Source organism: Martes martes (assembly GCF_963455335.1).
Source record: "Martes martes genome assembly, chromosome: 3".
Lineage (NCBI taxonomy): Eukaryota > Metazoa > Chordata > Mammalia > Carnivora > Mustelidae > Martes > Martes martes.
In genome coordinates, this window is record NC_137890.1 from 52,399,234 (window position 1) to 52,417,879 (window position 18,646).

An 18,646-nucleotide genomic window follows, 5' to 3' on the forward strand; every position below is an offset into this window, starting at 1 on the left:
TTAATTTAAAAAGCGCAGGGACAGGTTTTTATTTTGTTTTGTTTTGTTTTTTGGGTACACAAACATGGCTGAGATAAGATTGATCCTTGACTAGTTAATTAAATAAAATCACGAGAACACAGCAGCTTGGAAAAGAAAAGCAACTTCTAAGTGAATAAAAGGCCAGTTTCCTCTGGGACAGACCCGCGAGGCCAGTTCCTCTGGCTTTTGGGTCCCGGACAGTTTTCTGCTCTGCCCTATAGCTTGTAAGCTTCACACTCCTGCTCCAGAAATACTACGTGTTTCTCTAGGGGATCCAATGCTTTTAGCAGTTTTCTGATGGAAGCAGAGAATACTGACAGCCTTGTTAGGCTGTAGATCATGGGGGAAATATATGGGCTGTGTTCTGCCTGTGAAGTGACCAGAAGTCCGTGGGAGAGACCCATTTTCCTACCTGTCTTCCTATCAGCAAGCCCTCAGAGGTTCATATGAAACACGCTCTAGAAAATCGTTTTAACCCCCTACAAGGCCCCGTGTCTTTTACCTTTTAGATATGTTATAGAAATTGGAGACTACTAGCAAATGAATGGCCAACCCCTTCTATAGAATTTATTTTTGCTACTACTTTTTTCCTCCACGGAGCATTTGTTTGTTTGCTTGGTTGGTTGGTTATTTAATTCCAGTAGAGTTAACATGCAGTGTTACATTAGTTTCAGGTATAGGATATAGTGATTCAACATTTCTGTACTTGACTCTGCTCAATTTCCAAGACATCTTTCCTGTTCTTTGAAGGATCCTATGTTAAAATAGCATCATGTTTTTGTTTTATGATCATCATATTTTCTTACTTCTCTGACAATATCTACTGTCACTTTGTGAAATAGTCTTCTTTCTGCATCTCTATTTTCTCTGTTCATTTGTTTTGATTTCCATTTTTCTTTCTTTTTTTTTTTTGTAGAAGAGGCTATCCATTAATATTTAAGAATAAGGGGCTGAAAACTTTTTGCACAAGGTAGGTCTTGACAACAAGTGGGTCTTCTTGTAAGGTAACTAAGAAGAAACTTTCAAATATTAGCAGCAGAAAGGCTTTTCTCTTGGACATGTCAGTTTCCAGAAAGGATTTTTCTACTCTTCTGCTCAAAGTATATAAATGTGGATGCCACCTTCATGGGATCCAAATAAGAAAAGCAGACTTTCACTTTATTTTCTTGTTTTCTATATGGTCACACTCTTGTCCTAAATTGTATAAATCTCCATGACAGCTCCTGTTTCTGACCAGCCTAGAGAAGAGCCAGTGGTATAAGAGCCAGGTGCATAAGATGGAGGAGAAAATTTGGCTCTCTAAATTGTCTCTATATAGGCTTTCAATTAATTTTCCAGCTTCCGGTGCCACCCTGCACTCTCCAACCTTCAGAGGTCCATGGTGTTTTCAAGTCCTGATGTCCTGATGCTTCGCGGGCTTCTGCAGAGTACAGCATCTTGGGTCTTACTGGCTTCCCCTTTTGGAGGAATGGGTTTTAGCTCTCTCCAGATGATAACTCATTACCACCCACCCATTTATTTTCCATCCTCCAAGTGTTGTTGCGTCTCTAGTTCTCTTTGTCTGGGTGGGGTTTGTACTTCTTTTTGATCCTTCACTGTTCTTTTACTGGGATTTTGGCAAGAGACAAAACTAATCACATGCATTTGATTTATCAGGAGTCCCTTCCCTCTTCCTGAAAAACTGGGTTTGGGGATTATTTCATCTTGGAACTCCTTCCAAAGATAGAGTCAAATTTTTCTGCACTGTCTTTTGAGCCTTTGATCATTCTCCCATAAGTTTATTTACCACCCTGCACTACGATTTACTTGGTTGTAGCTCTACGTGACTGTAAGTTCCCTGAGTCAGTACCTGTACCTTATTTCTTTCTTTCTCCTAGCAATTCTGGGTGCTCAGCAAATCTTAATTAAATAAACAAAAGAATAGTTGGAATTATTCAAAGAAGAAAGGTTAGAGATGGTGTCTGTGACCTGACCTTGAGAGAAAATCAAAAATAAAAAGAGAGACATTTTTTAGAATGTTGTAAGGAGAGACAAGAGTACAGCATATGGAAAAACTAAGAAAGACAACTCCAAATTTGACTTGCTCTTTTTACTGTTTTCAGGACTCAGGCTAAAGATGATATATATTTTACTGTGTATTTTTTGGTCCTGTCCTAATTTGTCTTTTGAATAAGGCTAAACACTATAATTCGTTGCTGAGAATTTTTCTATCATTGATTTCCTGCTTTTCTTCAAGCTGACAGGTTTCGGCACAGACCCTTTTTAATTCCTTTTTTGGGCCTGACAAAACTTTTCTTAAACAGGATTATAAATAAACCACACATCTTATAACACTAAGATGGTGAAATTATGTAACTCATTGGGTCATGATTTAATATTAGTTGTTTGAGGAACAGAAAACCTCTTTTTAATTTGGCTTTGTTTCCATATAAGCATAAAAGAATTCTATGGCCCAATATTACCTGAATTCTAAGTTTCTGATTTTTATTTGTTTATAGAGTACCTCTGTGTTAGGTACTAATGCATTTCATTCCTTTTTTTTTTTTATTTTTTTTTTTTAATTTATTTATTTGTTAGAGAGAGAGCGAGCGAGCACAGGCAGACAGAGTGGTAGGCAGAGGCAGAGGGAGAAGCAGGCTCCCTGCCAAGCAAGGAGCCCAATGCGGGACTCGATCCCAGGATGCTGGGATCATGACCTGAGCCGAAGGCAGCCGCTTAACCAACTGAGCCACCCAGGCGTCCCTAATGCATTTCATTCTTAAAATAACTTTGTAAGGTACAGTGCATTGTACTGTCTTTATATTATAACTGGAAAGTAGAGCCAACAGGTTGTATTGCTTATGAATAAAATTACAATTTTATTTATGAATATAACAGCATAGTTTTATTTCTAGAGTCATTGTGATTGCACGAAACTATATACATAATGAGCTCAGAATCATAAAAATTCTAGAGCCATTGCTTGTCAACATATTCATTGCATTTGACATCTCAATTTATAACTGATATATTACAGAATTAATTTATTTTCCTTATATACTTTAAATATTGCTAAGATCACTTCTTTACTTGATCATGTTGTTAAATGAAATGCACTGGAGGTGGGGGGTGCCTGGGTGGCTCAGTGGGTTGGGCCTCTGCCTTTGGCTCAGGTCATGATCTCAGGGTCCTGGGATCGAGCCCCACATTGGGCTCTCCGCTCAGCGGGGAGCCTGCTTCCCCCCTCTCTCTGCCTGCCTCTCTGCCTACTTGTGATCTCGCTCTCTGTCAAATAAATAAATAAATCTTAAAAAAAATATATGCACTGGGGATATAGTAACATATAGAATAATGATATTAAGGTTTGCCATGAAAGAAAGGAGTTAGAATACTTCTGTTGCTGATGATCTGAAAAGCAATTTCCTAAGGTTAGGTCTTTTCTACAATGAGAAGGCAAGATGATATTTCTGTTTTTAATGTTAGTTTAAGGCACTATAATGCCCACAGTTGCTGTGATTTAGAGGATTATTATTTTTGTTAGATATGCACAAGAGGTTAATGAAAACTCATGACCTCCCTGAAAGTTATAAGCTTGTCGATTTGTTTGTCTCGGAGAGGTAGTTGCTCATTTAATTTTAGTTATATTTAACAATTACCAACAAAGTTGTGATCTAATGGAAGCACTGCTTCTGGATGAATGTAAAAATCAGCTGGTGATTTCCTTCTGAAATGTTTCTAAAAAAGGAGGCTTGTGCTCATGAACCCAGGAGCATCATTGTATATGAGTGCAGACTTCCTCCCAATTCTTTGCTCAGACTGAATTCCTGATTCAGAAGGAGCATCGCCAATCTATAACTGGGACAACGGCAGGTTTCAACATTTCCCAGGGATAATGCGACACCAACTTACCCGTGTTCTTAGTACTTCTTTCCTTTTTCTGTTGCCTTTTTCTCTCACCTACATTTCTGTTGCCTGATTTCCGAAAGACCTTGCAGATAGGTAACTGTGATAATTTTCCTAGTGGGGCGAGGGGGTTAAAGGTTTAATCAAGACAGCGGCACGCTGGAGCCCGACTGTACCACTTTGTGAGAGATAGCTGCTAAATACTCAGACATTTAGCAACTAGATTGTTAACCTTCAGTGGCTTGAAATCAGCCACCGAGGGAGTATTTACACCATGGAAATTGGCAAACATCATAAACAGTCCTCCCCTTCCCTCCACAAAGAGCTGGTCTATCAGCACACCACGGGGTACTCCTCCCCTGCCATCTTGCATTTTCATTAGAGATCTTATTCAAATCTTTAAGCCTTATTCCAAATCTAGATTCAAAATGAATTTCTATGGCTGGGAATTTCTCTAACAGGAACATGGGAAAATCATTAGAGGCCTTGTTCAAATGTTACCGCATAGGCAAGTGGCTAGAACATCTTGCTGAAAACCAGCTCTGCTCATATTGCTAGGAGATATGGTGGGAAATTATAAAAATTTAAAAAAAGAAAGCATTACCTTTTTGAGCCAAGGAAGATTTCCAAAGATACATGTACATATAATAATCCTATAAAATATGGGTTGTTCTGTAATAATGACCCACTGAATTAGACTGTTAAGTATTTCCAGAGTTACTGACCAAAGTGAAGAATGAAGTATAAGAGTGAACTATGAACTATCCTCCTTAAAAAGAAGAACTGCAAGCCCCCTCACATGTGGAGAGAACAGTCCGCATACTGCAAAACTAAATGTGCTATTAGAGGTCCAGTGAAATGATCTAGTGGTTTCCAAAATGGAAACAGGACTTTCTATCTTACTGAGATCTTAAAAAAAAAAAAAAAATCCTGTTGAGCTAGTAGTTAAAGAAAAGGACAGGACTATTTACCAAAGTGCAACAATTCACCTTTACTCATATTGCTAGAATGTCTTCTTTTAAAGAAGGAAAGGATTAATGGTGCTTAATATAAATTAGTTATCTTTTCTATGTATTTGTTTCATGCCTGTACTAAGCATTTACTGTGTACTGGGCACTATCTTCACTGTACGAATGAGTAAGTTCCAGTCCCACAGTGTGTTCCAAAGATTCTATCCATTTTACAAATATACAGTATTCAAAGGTCTCAGAGAGATTTTACCAGTAATATATAGATGATTTGCTTTCTAATTAGTTTACTGTAATTAGACAATAACATTTGGCAGCTATAACCTTTTAGCCTTTGTGCTCCCACAACAACAGTCACCAGGAGCTTTTTAGAGAAGAGGATCTGATTTTTGAAGAAAAATGGGGTGTAGCTTTAATAGCCTTCTTGGGACAAATCCAAATGTAGCTAAATAAAAGTGGAAAAATATACTTTATAGAGAACACTTTGAAGTACGGTCAGAAAAATTTTGACTTATAATTAACACATGCTTCTGAAAATATGGAGTCTAAAAATAACAAATAGGAATTCTTTTTTTAAAAAAATATTTTATTTGAGAGAAAGAGAGCATGAGCGGGGGGAGGGGCAGAAGGAGAGGGATAAGTAGACTCTCCACTGAGCAGGAAGCCCTATGTAGGGCTCCATTCCAGGACCCTGAGCCAAAGGCAGACGATTAACCTACTGAGCCACCCAGGCGCCCCATAAATATGAATTCTTAATTATGGGCTTTTAGAACTACAGTTATGCTGACACTTTGAATTTGTTGTTTTAGTTGTTTGCTGTGAGAAAAACACATGTTCCCATCAAAACATGTAAAATTAATGAGCACATTTTATATGCAGAGCTCAATAAATACTCTCTTTCAAACTGTACTCATGAAAGAAAACTATCAAGGAATTCATTCGGCAAAAATAAAAATTCAAAGCAACAATGGCTACAAGAACTAATAACTCTAGAAGGCTGAAATGTAGCAAGATGTAAAGGAGAGTGATAAAGTGTGTAGCTGATGTTTATCTAAGTATCAACAGTTCTGCTCCCATGCAGAAGAATCAGGGAAAAAAGTGGGTCAATAAGTGGGGCATGGTTTGCCAGGTTGTTTGCCTGCCTTCACTGACCTTAAGGAACATCTCGTGACCAACAGGAACCATACAAGACAGGCGTGTGCACATCCCCCATGCAAGCAGGCCTGGGACTGAAGTGCCAAGCGGGCCTTTCAAATTTCCAGGATGTAAAGTAAGTCCATTTCGCCACTAGGTGGAGATCGGGTTACTCTGCCAGGAGCAGGGAAGGGGTGGGCATTTAGCCAGCATTAAGGACAGTCCCTAGAACATACTCTCTTTTCTCAATATTTCCAAGAAAGGCATTTTTCAAGGTCCCAAACCAGGAGTAGACATATGCCGAATAAAGGGCCCATAAATGAGGAATAGCCTGAGGGATCACACGGTACGGGAATTGAAAAAGGCACATTTCTGCTTGTTAGAACCATTGCTCTGTCATGGTTCCTATCTGGATTTGGTTGTGTAAACTACTCGTAAATAATCACACCAACTGGTCTAAATAAGAGCAATTAAATATACAGTCTCATTATTTACCAAGCAGGGAGAAGAGGAGAGATGTGACCCAAAACTAAAACAATGGCAGACCATTTGGACAATTAATCCTGTCTGTTTACACATAAAGATGCAAGATCATAGTCTGTTTCCCGGTTTGAGTACATATATAAATATATATTTCAATATCGACCAAAATGGATTCAGGAACACAGAAATGGAAGGAGAAAGTTGGATAACATCTATTCTAAGTTTCTAAGGGAAACTAACATCCAATTCTCAAATGTGTAACTTTATTTCTAAGTACGTCTTATTTCTGCTATAGCAGAACTGTGAACTGGAGACATAAAGTTATACATTTCCTGGGAAAAGTTTGGTCTGGAAAGGATCAGATGTTGCCTTGCAAACCACAGCCAAGCATTTTGATTATTTTTGGCATATTAGATAATATATTTCTGTTCATTTCTAACTTATTAACTATAGATATTCATTCAATAAACACTTATTCGGTTACATTAAAAACAAATGAGTAACCTGTGACAGTTTAAAAGAACAATTCCATTTTCATCAAATAGCTTCAGTGGCCAGTGCAATTTAGTATATACGAGTGTAACATACACAAATACATTAACTGCCTACTGTGTATCAATCACTATGCTAGGAGTTGGGAAAAGGAAGACGAACAACAGAGTTGGGGAAGTCAGGGAAGAGAAGAGTATATGGCTAAAATGCAAATAGGGGTTAACTTTTGCAGCAGTCAAGACTAGTTATGAAAATCATGAATAAAATTCCTTTTTAAAGTTCTATTGTGGAAGAAGCCACAATCTTGACCCTTGGAAAAATAGGACCTTTCATCTCTATGACTTTTGAGAGATTGAAACAAAATATAAGAAATACAAACACAATAGTATTTACTCTTAGGCCTCAAGCACTGTAATGAAAAGAGGAGATTAATTCACAAGAAAAAGAAACTAATGCTTAGAATAATAAGAGAATCAGAACCACAGTTAATTAATTTTCTAATTATTGTTATGGATAGTGACCAACATTCAGTCTGTTGCTATGATAGCATCACTGTACTTAATGACATGTTTATTTTAGAGCAATACATTTGTTTTAGCTTAATTAAATTAATACATTCATACCCTTTCAAAAGAAGTTGAGGTTGCTTGCCTACGTTGGTTTGCAATCTTGACAATGTTCCTATAAACTTTTAAGAATCTAAGAAAAATATGTATTATTCATTCATAAATCTAAGCCTTTCTCCTTTAAGGGAAATCACAAAAATAACCACATAAAGGAGTAATTATTAATCAGGTATCAGTGGAATAGTTGGTGGAAATTTTATCTTGCAGAGCAACACAGCTGGCAGGAACCTACTTTTCCTTCCTACCTTGCTGGATAAAAATGAAATGTAAACAGCGAAGTTTTCTTCTGAAGATTAAAATAAATCAATTACAAATAAATCCTTTAATGATATGCTTCAGTACTTATGGGCACACAGCTCTCCTCATTGTTCATGGGAGTTCCAGACAGCAACTAGATTAGCTGAGGACTGAGCCATTTCTGGAGCTTCCTCTAACTTTGGTGCCCTGTTGCCATGTTTCTTTCCAGTGCAGGGTTGGGGCAACTTTTGACCACTGCTAAGTCAAGATGCATCTCTACCGGATGTGCCATTTACTTATCTTCTCTAGGCTATAGGTTTTGGCCCTACGGTAATGGGCTATATTTTATATCAGTATCTCCGCTTCCTTGGTAGCATGAGGAGATGCTGAAGATGACGGCAGTAACAGTCAGAACAGATGTGAAAGTGGTGCTGGAAACTGATTACTACTGGAGGTTAGACAACAAAAGCTGATTGTATTCTCATGCTGTGATGTGAGGGACCTGAATACTTAGGCACTGACCAAAAAAAGGGGCACATTTTAACTTTTTCACTCTCTAGAGGGATAGGTTTGTCTTTCTCTATTATGAGAAATTATTTTAGCTATTAAGCAACCACATTTAAGTTTTGGGGCCAGAAGTTTCCACAACTGTGGCAGCTGCAACTAAAAGATATACTTGAATATGCACCTGTAAGAGGGGAGGTCAATTTGAGTGGTACCTGCATATGTCTGTCACCTTCTCGACCAATCATGTTTCTCCATTCCATGAGGGATCGCTGCAGATGTTCCAGTCCAGTTTCCCAGAGCCTGATGTGACCTCCCATGTCAACGGTAACAACGCCACCTTTGCCCCACTCAGCTAGCAGAGCATCTGTGTCCGAAATAGTAGAGAGCCATGTGGTATATGGCGAGAGATATTCTGATCTGATAAGGAAATTACAGTAGTCAGTCGACTGGTAGTAATGAAGCTAGTTTGTCCAATTTTGGTTCATTAAACTTGCCATAAAATGACTCTAGTAGCAATCACATTAAAAGATAGCAAAAGAGTCATCTGTAAGAAAAAAAATACACAGTTATCTATTGGTTATTTACATTTTTTCTGTATTTGTGGACTCCCGATGATGTTAGCATTCACTGTCGGAAGGAAAAGAACTCTAAACCGTCTCATATCTCATGCGCCTGTAATGCTGGGCTCACTCCTTAGGGCTCTAAGTTTCAGTGTAAGTGCTGAAACTGAAAACTGATATCTTGTCTATGGGTTTTAATTGCATTTGTATTTAATATTTTGCATTTTCTAACTTAGGGAGTTACAGGACTTTATAACAAGGAATTTATGTATTCTCATATTACATATTTCATACTTATACATATTTCCTTTGTTATATATTCATTTCTAGGGATGCAGCTATTGCCTATAAGTCAACTGCATACTTCCTTCTTCTGAATATAGCTCTCACTGTGCAAAAGAAACAGATTAGAAATTCTAATTACCAGTGTTGGCTGTCTAAATACATCTGATATTTTCTATACGAAATAAATGGTCTAAAGGGATAGTCTGATCAGATAATAAAAACATAATAAACCATCAGTGTAGATCTGGGAAAACCATTATATGTTGGGTAAAATCTAATATTCTAAAGAATAAACCAAGACTACTTTGACCTTTCTTCCCAGTCTGCCTTAGTAGATATTTGACACAGAGTGACCGAGCTAGCTACTCCAGGACACAGAAGTTTTAGAAAATGTTAATATGAAGAGGATGATAATAGTAGTATGGGTCCCGGGGTTTCAGAACTACTTTACAGGGCTAGAAGGACTCAAAGAAGGTGACATTTGATATAATACAGGATTTACCTCATGGTAAAACATGTGCCTTAGTAAAAAAAATTAATAAATAAAAAATAAAATAAATAAAAATATTTATTTTTATTTATATTTATTTATATTTTATATAAATAAATATTTATATTTATTTATAAATTTATTTATTTATAAATAAATAAATAAATTTATTTATTTATTTTTTATTTATTTATAAATAAATATATTTATAAATAAATATATTTATATTTATATTTATTTATATTTATATAATATAAATATATATATTTATATTTTATTTATATTTTATTTATATTTATTTATAAAAATAAATAAATAAAAAAATTAATAGGTACAGATGGTGAAGTAAAGGGCTATTCCAGAACAATGAAATTTATCTACATGAAACAATAATGTTTGAGAGTCTTCCAAGAATACTCAAGAAGTAAGACTGTGGAATACTGTATTTACTGGCTAAATGTTTAACTCTTCATACCATGAAACTTGAAAAGTCTATGGGCAATTTCTTCAATATGTCAAAAAACAGTGCTGAAAAAAAGTTATGTATTTACCACAATTTGCTCCCCAGCTCTAGAATCTCTTCTTTACCTTGTTTTAAATGTATCTTCTCCTTACTACATTATAGAAAGGTCATTAAAGAATGCATAGAATTATAGTAGAGTGAGGCCCAGATTTCCAGACACCCACAGATGAGAGCTAGGCAGTATCATTTTACAGATGTAAATAATACAAAAGCTTGAGGAAAAAGACTCGAGTTTTACTAGGGGCAAAAGTGATGTATTCATTTTGGCCCTGTAGTTACAGTGTTACTGTATTTTCTGTTATTTGAAGTTAGCCATCAGATGGAAAATTCCAGCTATCTAGCAGAATGCTAAATTTAAGCAACTAGCAGGAAAACTGAAATCCAGATGGGTTGTTCTCTTGGATTGCATATATGCCAAAAATGGCAATAGCTAATCTCAAGAGAAATTCAGGATATACTGATAATGAACAGACTCCAAATCACATGGCACTTGAAATATGGCAAGTCCAAACGGAGATGTTCCAAAAGTGTAAAATACATAACTGATTTCAAAGACTAAGAAGAAAAAAGGAATATAAAATATCTCATTAAAATTTTTATATTGAATACGTGTCAAAATGATAACATTTTATGTTTTTAAAATTTTTAAAAAATATTTATTTATTTTAAGGAGAGAGTGTGCATGATAAGATGATAACATTTTAAATACATTGGGTCAATAAAATGTGATTAAAGTCAATTTCACCTATCTTGTTTTCCTTTGGAAAAATATGGCTAATAAGGAATTGACAATGACACATCTGGCTTGCATTCTGTCTCTGGTGGGCAGTATGGTAGCTCTGAAGGACTGCCTTGTGGTGCCCAGCTGGCCCGGGCTCTTTACACAGCTGCTCTGCCAGATGTTCCTTGCACGGCAGGTATCACGTACGGTTCACACAGAAAGTTAAAAGAGAAGAGCAATGAAATAAAAGCCAGGGCTAATGAGAGAGCAATTAAGAGAAATACTGGGAAAAAATTATTAATGTTTTTAGAAATGTAAAAAACACAAGGTCGTTCTTTGCTTTTGTTGCTTGAACTCATAGTGTATTTTAATAAGCATATACTTCATACAGAATGAGGAATTTTCCCAAATGACTAAAAGCCATTTTCCATTAAACTGACACATTAAGGTGCTCTAAGAAGGCATATTTATATATGTTGGAACAAGTAAAGCTATTTTTTTGAGTAATGCTTTGATTATTCATATTTATTGACCCTGATTAAGGGTCCTAAGAAATGAAACTGTGTTTCTGAGTTACTGTGTACTGTCACACTGGGCTGGTTTCTTCTAGGGGGTTGGAGGAGTGGCTGGAAAGAGGCCTGGTGATGCTGAGGGTGACTGAAAGGTCTCTGTGTGGCCGGCCTTTCTCTCATGCTGGAAGGCTCTCTAGGCTCCTCTGCTAGAGAGTTCAGGTGAGGTTTTCTCCCTGTGTTGTGAGGGCTCAGTCGCCTATAAGGAAGTATATGTTATGAGGGGATGTGGTGTTAAACTAGGCCAAAGCAGAGGAAAAGATTCGAAGGAGGCACTGGCTGAGGAGCAAAGTAAGGAAGAATGAGGAAGCTGGGCCAAATAGACCAGAGCAGGTGTGTGGTTCAAGTGAGAGAGGGAGATCAGGAACCGACACATCCAGAAAGGGACGGGCTACTGGTGAGGACACTGTGATCCTCAAGGGTAGAAACCAAGCACGTAGTTCTCCTTCTGTGTCCTCAGTCTAGTGGGTTTACGTACCTTGCTTCCATCACTGGACAATAACAGAAGCAGTGAATGGTCACGAGTTCCATTCAAAATCTCTGGAAGACTTTAGCTACTAAATAGTCTTCACAGCATTTTTAAAAACCATTTTAAAAAATGCTATTTAAATTCATTGACATTTTGAACACATTTACCTCTGAAAACTAATATATAAAGTTAGAAAATACGGTGGATGCAGCTCGAGAGTATTATGCTAAGCAAAATAAGTCAGTCAGAGAAGACAATTACCATATGATTTCACTCATATGTGGAGTTTAAGAAACAAAACAAACAAGCAAAGGGAAAAAAAAGAGAGAGAGGGAGAGAAACCAGAAACAGACTCTTAACTGTAGAGAACAAACTGATGGTTACCAGAGGGAGGTGGGCAGGCGGATGGGTGACGCAGGTGATGGGGATTAAGGAGGGCACTTGTTGGGATGAGCGCAGGGTGGTGTATGGAAGTGCTGAATCACTGTCCTGTGTACCTGATATTACACTGTATGGTAACTAACAGAAATTCAAGTGAAAACTTAGAAAAAAATAAAGTTAATAAGGATGAAAATTTTCTGCAATACTGAAAACGCTGTTTCAAGAACAGAAAAATTTATCATTGGGGATCAATCAATGACTAGATCAATGATAGAGAAATGAAGTCCTCAAAGGCTGTTAGACTTATACCTATAAAATGTTTGAACATTTTTCCCAAATGAAAATAAAAATAGCAGTAAAGCATGAAGAACAGCAGCAAGATACAAGCTAACTGCAAGTGGGGGAAAAAGAGCTTTGCTCTTTCAGGAGACAAAAGCACAGATTTATTCGGAACGCACGATAAGATTTGACTAGCTCTTGATCTGACATACGAAATGAGAATAAAGGTGAATGTGGCTTACCTGGGAACAGGGATATATCGGAGTTTCTTTGATTGAAGGTCAGTGATTTCTATATAACCAGCTGTTTGCGGAGGAGTCACATCTGCAAACAAGTCATGGTATGAGCTGAGTATTAAATTACTGCATGATACCAACGTAGGACCAGCAGAAAGCACGAATGTTGCTAGAAGTTGAATGAAACTACCAGTAGCCTAGGACAGAGCTCTGAGACCCACCTGACAAGGTCCTGGGCCAAATCTAGTCTGTAGGGTTATGTTTTGGTCAAGAAAACACAAAGACTGTCAAATACATGCGCATCAGGCCATGGTTCTTTATTGTCCAGAAATGACCTGAGTTCTTTTCATTGTCTTTGCTAGCTTTCCAAGACGAGCCATTTTAGCACTTACAGTTTATTTAAAAAGATTTCTTCACCTGAATTCTGTCTTTCCTTCCTAGGAAGTCACAATGACAGTACAAGCAGCCACTCTGCAACTGGACTGGCTGGGTACAAAATCCCGGCACTGACATTTCCGAACCGTGTTTTATGCTGGTCAGGTTAGGTACCTCGCTTCTGTCATTTGTAAAATGGGGATCACAACAGCATCTGAGCACCACAGACATTATTTTGAGGATTAGATGCAGTTAGTGATTGGAAAGCACTTAATTAGTAGGTGCTCAACTTGTGGTACCTGTAATCATTAGCGCCACCAAGACAGGCGAGGGTGAGGTCAAGGTAGGTCTGTGCAATGAGGACTCTGGACCATGGAAATGATGAAAGGGCGGGGGGGGTCTGATATATGGAGGCCAGGCCCCCCTCCCTCTGATCTTGGAGTTGTTTCCTAGCCAATTCCAGGGGCCTGCTGACTTCTCTTCCAAAGCCCTGAGTACCACCACTGACCATCACGTGCTGCCCCTACTGTGTGCCCGAAACTTTGCTCCGTCTTTCTAGGCAGTGTTTTGAATCCTGACCACAAAGACTCATGATTCCTGCTTGAGTGAGGAGAAAACTGAAGCTAACAGAAGTGCGAGGGTAACGTGACCTGCTTGAGGTGACACGGCTGGAGAGTGACAGAGATGGCACTCAAACCCAGGCCTTCTTGGCTTTGAAATCTCTGCTCTGTCCACCCCTCTACATGGCTCCTGCCTAAGCTGACCCATACTTTTTAAAGATTTTTGTCTGTTGTCCATCTCTTATTACAGCTTCAGGTTAGAATGAGATGTCCAGGACGTTCACAGTGAATTTATCCAATGTAGTTTACAAAAAAATAAGAAAATAAGAAACTTGGTATTTTTATTTCATGTTTGTAGCCAGAGGTTTTTGAGTAGACCCTCTAAAAAATTCAAAACTCAAAATATGTCTTATTTATTCAACAAACATGGTTAGGTTTACTTTGTACCAGACACTACTATACAAAGTACTGAGGAGAGAGAAGGAGATGGGATTCCTGCCTCATCTGAGGAGCCCACAGCAGAAACAGGAAAGTTCCTTACGAAACAAAAACAAAAACAAAAACAAACCCCACACAACAAAACAAAACCCACCAAGTGGGCCTCTGGAAACCCATAGGCCTGGGGGCTAGGTATGAGCTGCAGAGCAAGGCAGGGAGGAGTGCCAGAGGTCAGAGGGTTAGGAGGCAAGGAAGGTAATGTCCAGGGCAGCAGAGGGTAAGAAAAGAGAGTTACTATGGTAACCTGACCACCCGGCTGAATTGGCCATCCCTAGATGGCCATTTATATAAAACAAGCATGCTTATCATCAGTCACACACAGCCTGCATTGGAAACGCTGCCTGGGACGAGAGGTCAGTCTTGGATAAAGTTTTGCACCATATATCACTTTTGACAGTTCCTGCTGCTAAGACCCAGCCGAAGTAGGTTAAATTATTTATAGACCCAGGTTCTTTGCCAAAAATGACCAGTTATTGAAACGGCTGCCTTGTTAACTGACTTACATGTTGGCTTGTCACTCACGGGCGCGTTTTCTTCGTAAGTAGTAGCGAGAAGCTGAGCTAGGAGCTGTGGCCACCAGAGCTTTCAGACGGCCCGTGAAAGCAAAGTAAGCCAACTTATTTTAAAATATCTTTTCTTTCACTGTGCAAATTAATTCCATGGCATAAAGAGGGTGAGAAAATGCAGTAATGGCTGTGTCTATTTCAAGAAGGGGAAAGTAAGAATTTTACTCCTGGTGCTAAAAAATATTTTCACGTATCAGAAAAGGCACTTTGTGGCTATAAAGCACTTTTGAAAGCAGTATTAAGGGAGTGGTGGTGGAGGTGGTAATGGGGAGCACTTGAAAAATAATCGGCATTGATGTTTACTGATTTGAAAACGAATCGGCTCAGAATGCATGACTGAATTAAAGAAGCGAACACCGTGGCCAGATTTCCCTCCAAACTTGGCCAAATCCTTGTCTCTCCATTTTAAACGTTTCAACGTTAGAGAGAGGAAATAAGGCTCAGTAAATTTCCATTACATTTATAATCCAGGTGGATTTCAAGGATAGGTATAAGCTATGCATGAGCATGAGTTCACTAATGTCAAAAGGGAAGTCACGGCTGCGTATTTACCACAGAGTTCCCGCAAATGGTGGGGACAGCTATGTGCATAGCGCCAAGGTTAGGAGGAGGTATAAAAGTTGTCAGGCAAAACAACCAAGAACACATTCGGAGGGAAGATGAAATTATATTAAAAAATTCACTACTTTTAGCAATGTAATTCTATGTACATCTGTTAACTACCAAGTTTAATGCATTTCTGTGTTCACAGATTAAGAGTGATTGTGCCCTGCAATCATGCCAATGCCAAATCTTTGAATTTACTCAAAGTTCAAAACACAGATTATCACTTTTAATCCAGAGTTGTTATTTTGTGTTTGAAGAGCTGAGGTCTGTGATTAGAAAGAAAGAAAGAAAGAAGAAAAGAAAAAAAAAAAAAGCAGCTAATAATTAACTAGGAAAAAAAAAAGAAAAAGACCGGAAGAAAGCAGTACATCTCTCCCTGTTTGCATTAAATAAAAATTATGCCATCTTTGTGAAAGCCACCAGGAGAATAACCTCTATAGTTTCCATTGATTTCTTTAATAAAAGGCTGATCTGCACTAGTTCCTGACTAATCAGACTGTTGGACTCTATTTACTTAAAGAAAGGCCAAACTATTTTTTACACCAGTGTCAGCTCAAAGATTGCTTCTTAACCAGGGCAAAGATTTCTTTTTTTTTTTTTAAATATATTTTTAAATTTTTATTTATTTGACAGACAGAGATCACAAGTAGGCAGACAGGCAGGCAGAGAGAGGGGAGGGGGAGAAGCAGGCTCCCTGCTGAGCAGAGAGCCCGATGCGGGGCTTGATCCCAGGACTCTGGGATCATGACCTGAGCCGAAGGCAGAGGCTTTAACCCACTGAGCCACCCAGGTGCCCCCAGAGCAAAGATTTCTTATGCCATTATCTTTCCTCTACTACTCTGGAAGTTATATACTCTACTCCTAACTTACTGACACACAAACTTAACATCGTTTATCCTTCCTCCTGAACAACGTAAGGCACTTAGAACACTTTAACATTAGTCACTCCTCTCCCTAAGTCGTGGATTATAATTGTCTCATAGTTTTGACATATGCTTTTTAAAATTTCACGAACTTTTATTATTTTTGTTTCTTAAAATTAATGTTTGTTAGCCACATATTTACTACTTTCTCATGTGTCCTCATCTGAACTGTTGATCCCTAGGCCTGTGCACAGCTATCCTCCTGGCATCTCCCTTTGTCATTCTCCCAGGAATTTTTTTTTTTTAACAGCCCACATTTATAAAATTCTTCCTGTGTACCAGATACCATGCTAAACATTTCACGTACATTTGAAATACTTAAGGAATATTACTTAAACAAATGAGGGGAAATAAAATTCCTAGCAACCAAGAGAAATCGTAAAAAATAGAAACAGGCAATTCTCAGAAGAGTAAATCACAACATATGAAAAGATTCTCGGAGTTATTAAAAATTAGGGAAAGATAAACTGAAACCATAATGAAAGGTCTGATCCCTTCAAGAGTACATAAGGATGGGGAGCATCAGGACCTCTTTAATTCACCTGGAACAACACTGGGAGACAATCTGGTAATTCTACTCTTAGATATGTACCCTGTGGACTCTCAGCATGTACACAAGGAGAGGGGTACAAGGATACTCGTTGCCCATTATCTGTAACAGCAAAAACTGGAAAGAACCTAAGTGTGTGTAACAGAGACTAGATGAATCAACTGTAGTGTTCTCCAGTGAAAGTAAATGAAGGAGCTATCAATAAGGATGATGACAAACACCATCTCCTTTGACCGAACTCTTGTCAGCTCTTCTGGATCCTCTTCCCAAATAGGCCCCAACTTTTGGGCTTCTGTGTTCACCTCTGTACCGTTCACTTTCAGCAAGAGTCCTTCTAAGTCATTTTTAACCAGAACCCCCCACCCTGCACATGTGATCAGGTTCCTCACCCTCCACCCTCCATAATCACCCTGGCCTGCCTTCAGCAAGTATCCTCCGGGGTCAGTTTAGCCGGAAGTCTTCCTTTTCCCTGATTTCCTTTCAGCAGTTTTCTATGTATTGATCCCTACCAACAGTCTGAAGAGCTATACACTCACTATCAAGTAGTGTCAAAGCTAGAAAGGAATCCAGTGTGCTAGTAGTGGAGGGATGGACACAGAGATCAGTGGAACACAACTGAAGATACAGAAATAGACCCAAACGTATGTGGTCAGTTGATTTTCAGCAGAAGTCCAACTGCTGAAATTCAACGGAGAAAGGACAGATCTTCCAGCAAATGGTGCTGGAACAAGTGAATATCCGCATACAAAACAATGAGTCTCAATTCACACCATGCACCGTATAATAAAAATTACCTCAAAATGGAGCCTTGGGACGCCTGGGTGGCTCAGTTGGTTAAGCAGCTGCCTTCGGCTCAGGTCATGATCCCAGCGTCCTGGGATTGAGTCCCACATCGGGCTCCTTGCTTGGCAGGGAGCCTGCTTCCCCCTCTGCCTCTGCCTATGCTCGCTCACTCTCTCTCCCTCTCTCTCTCTGACAAATAAATAAATAAAATCTTAAAAAAAAATGGAGCCTTAAATGTAAAATCTAAAACTACAAAATTTCTAGAGGGGAAGTTTTCCTTTCATCAAAATGAGAGAAGATGTTTGAAAAGAATATATCTGATAGTGGACATGTGCCCTGAATATATAGGGAACATACAAAACTCTTAAAAAAAGCAAAAACATCCAAATAACCCAAGGGCAAAAAATCTGAGACATTTCACTAAGGGAGGTATACACAACAAGATGCTCAACATCATTAGGCACTGGAGAAAATGCAAATTAAAATCATAATGAGATATTGCTGCACACTCACTAGAAAGGCAAAAGACTGACTATACTGGCAATGAGATAGCAGAACTAGAACTTTCCTTCATTGCTGACAGGAATGCAAAAGGTATTGTCACTTTGTAAAACAGTTTGGCAGTTCTGTCATATAATGTAAAAATGCCATTCCTACGTTATTGTCAAAAAGTAGAAAAGATCCAACTATCCACCAACTTGTGAGTGAACAGACAAAGTGTGCACACCCACTACTTAGCAATAAAATGAACTACTGGCACACACAATGATAGAAATGATTCTCAAAGACATGATATTCGGTGAAAGAAACTAGAGTTGAGAGACCATATACTGTATGATGTTGCTTATATGAACATTCTGGAAAAGGCAAATCCATAAGGACAGAAATCAGACTGGTCAGGGGACAGGGAGTAGGTGGAGAG

At 38.3% G+C, this 18,646-nt stretch overlaps 1 protein-coding gene across 2 annotated transcripts in view; it reads right to left on the bottom strand.

The window, feature by feature from the left end:
- The window catches only part of VWA8 (von Willebrand factor A domain containing 8), a 330,448-nt gene that overhangs the window by 73,659 nt on the left and 238,143 nt on the right, over window positions 1-18,646 (bottom strand). For both annotated transcript variants that reach the window (XM_080798346.1, XM_080798347.1), the window contains exons 36-37: window positions 12,870-12,951; window positions 8,563-8,767 (exon numbers count right to left, since the gene is read on the bottom strand). In XM_080798346.1, coding sequence (XP_080654472.1) covers window positions 8,563-8,767; window positions 12,870-12,951 — 287 coding nt within the window. The remainder of the gene's footprint in view (window positions 1-8,562; window positions 8,768-12,869; window positions 12,952-18,646) is intronic.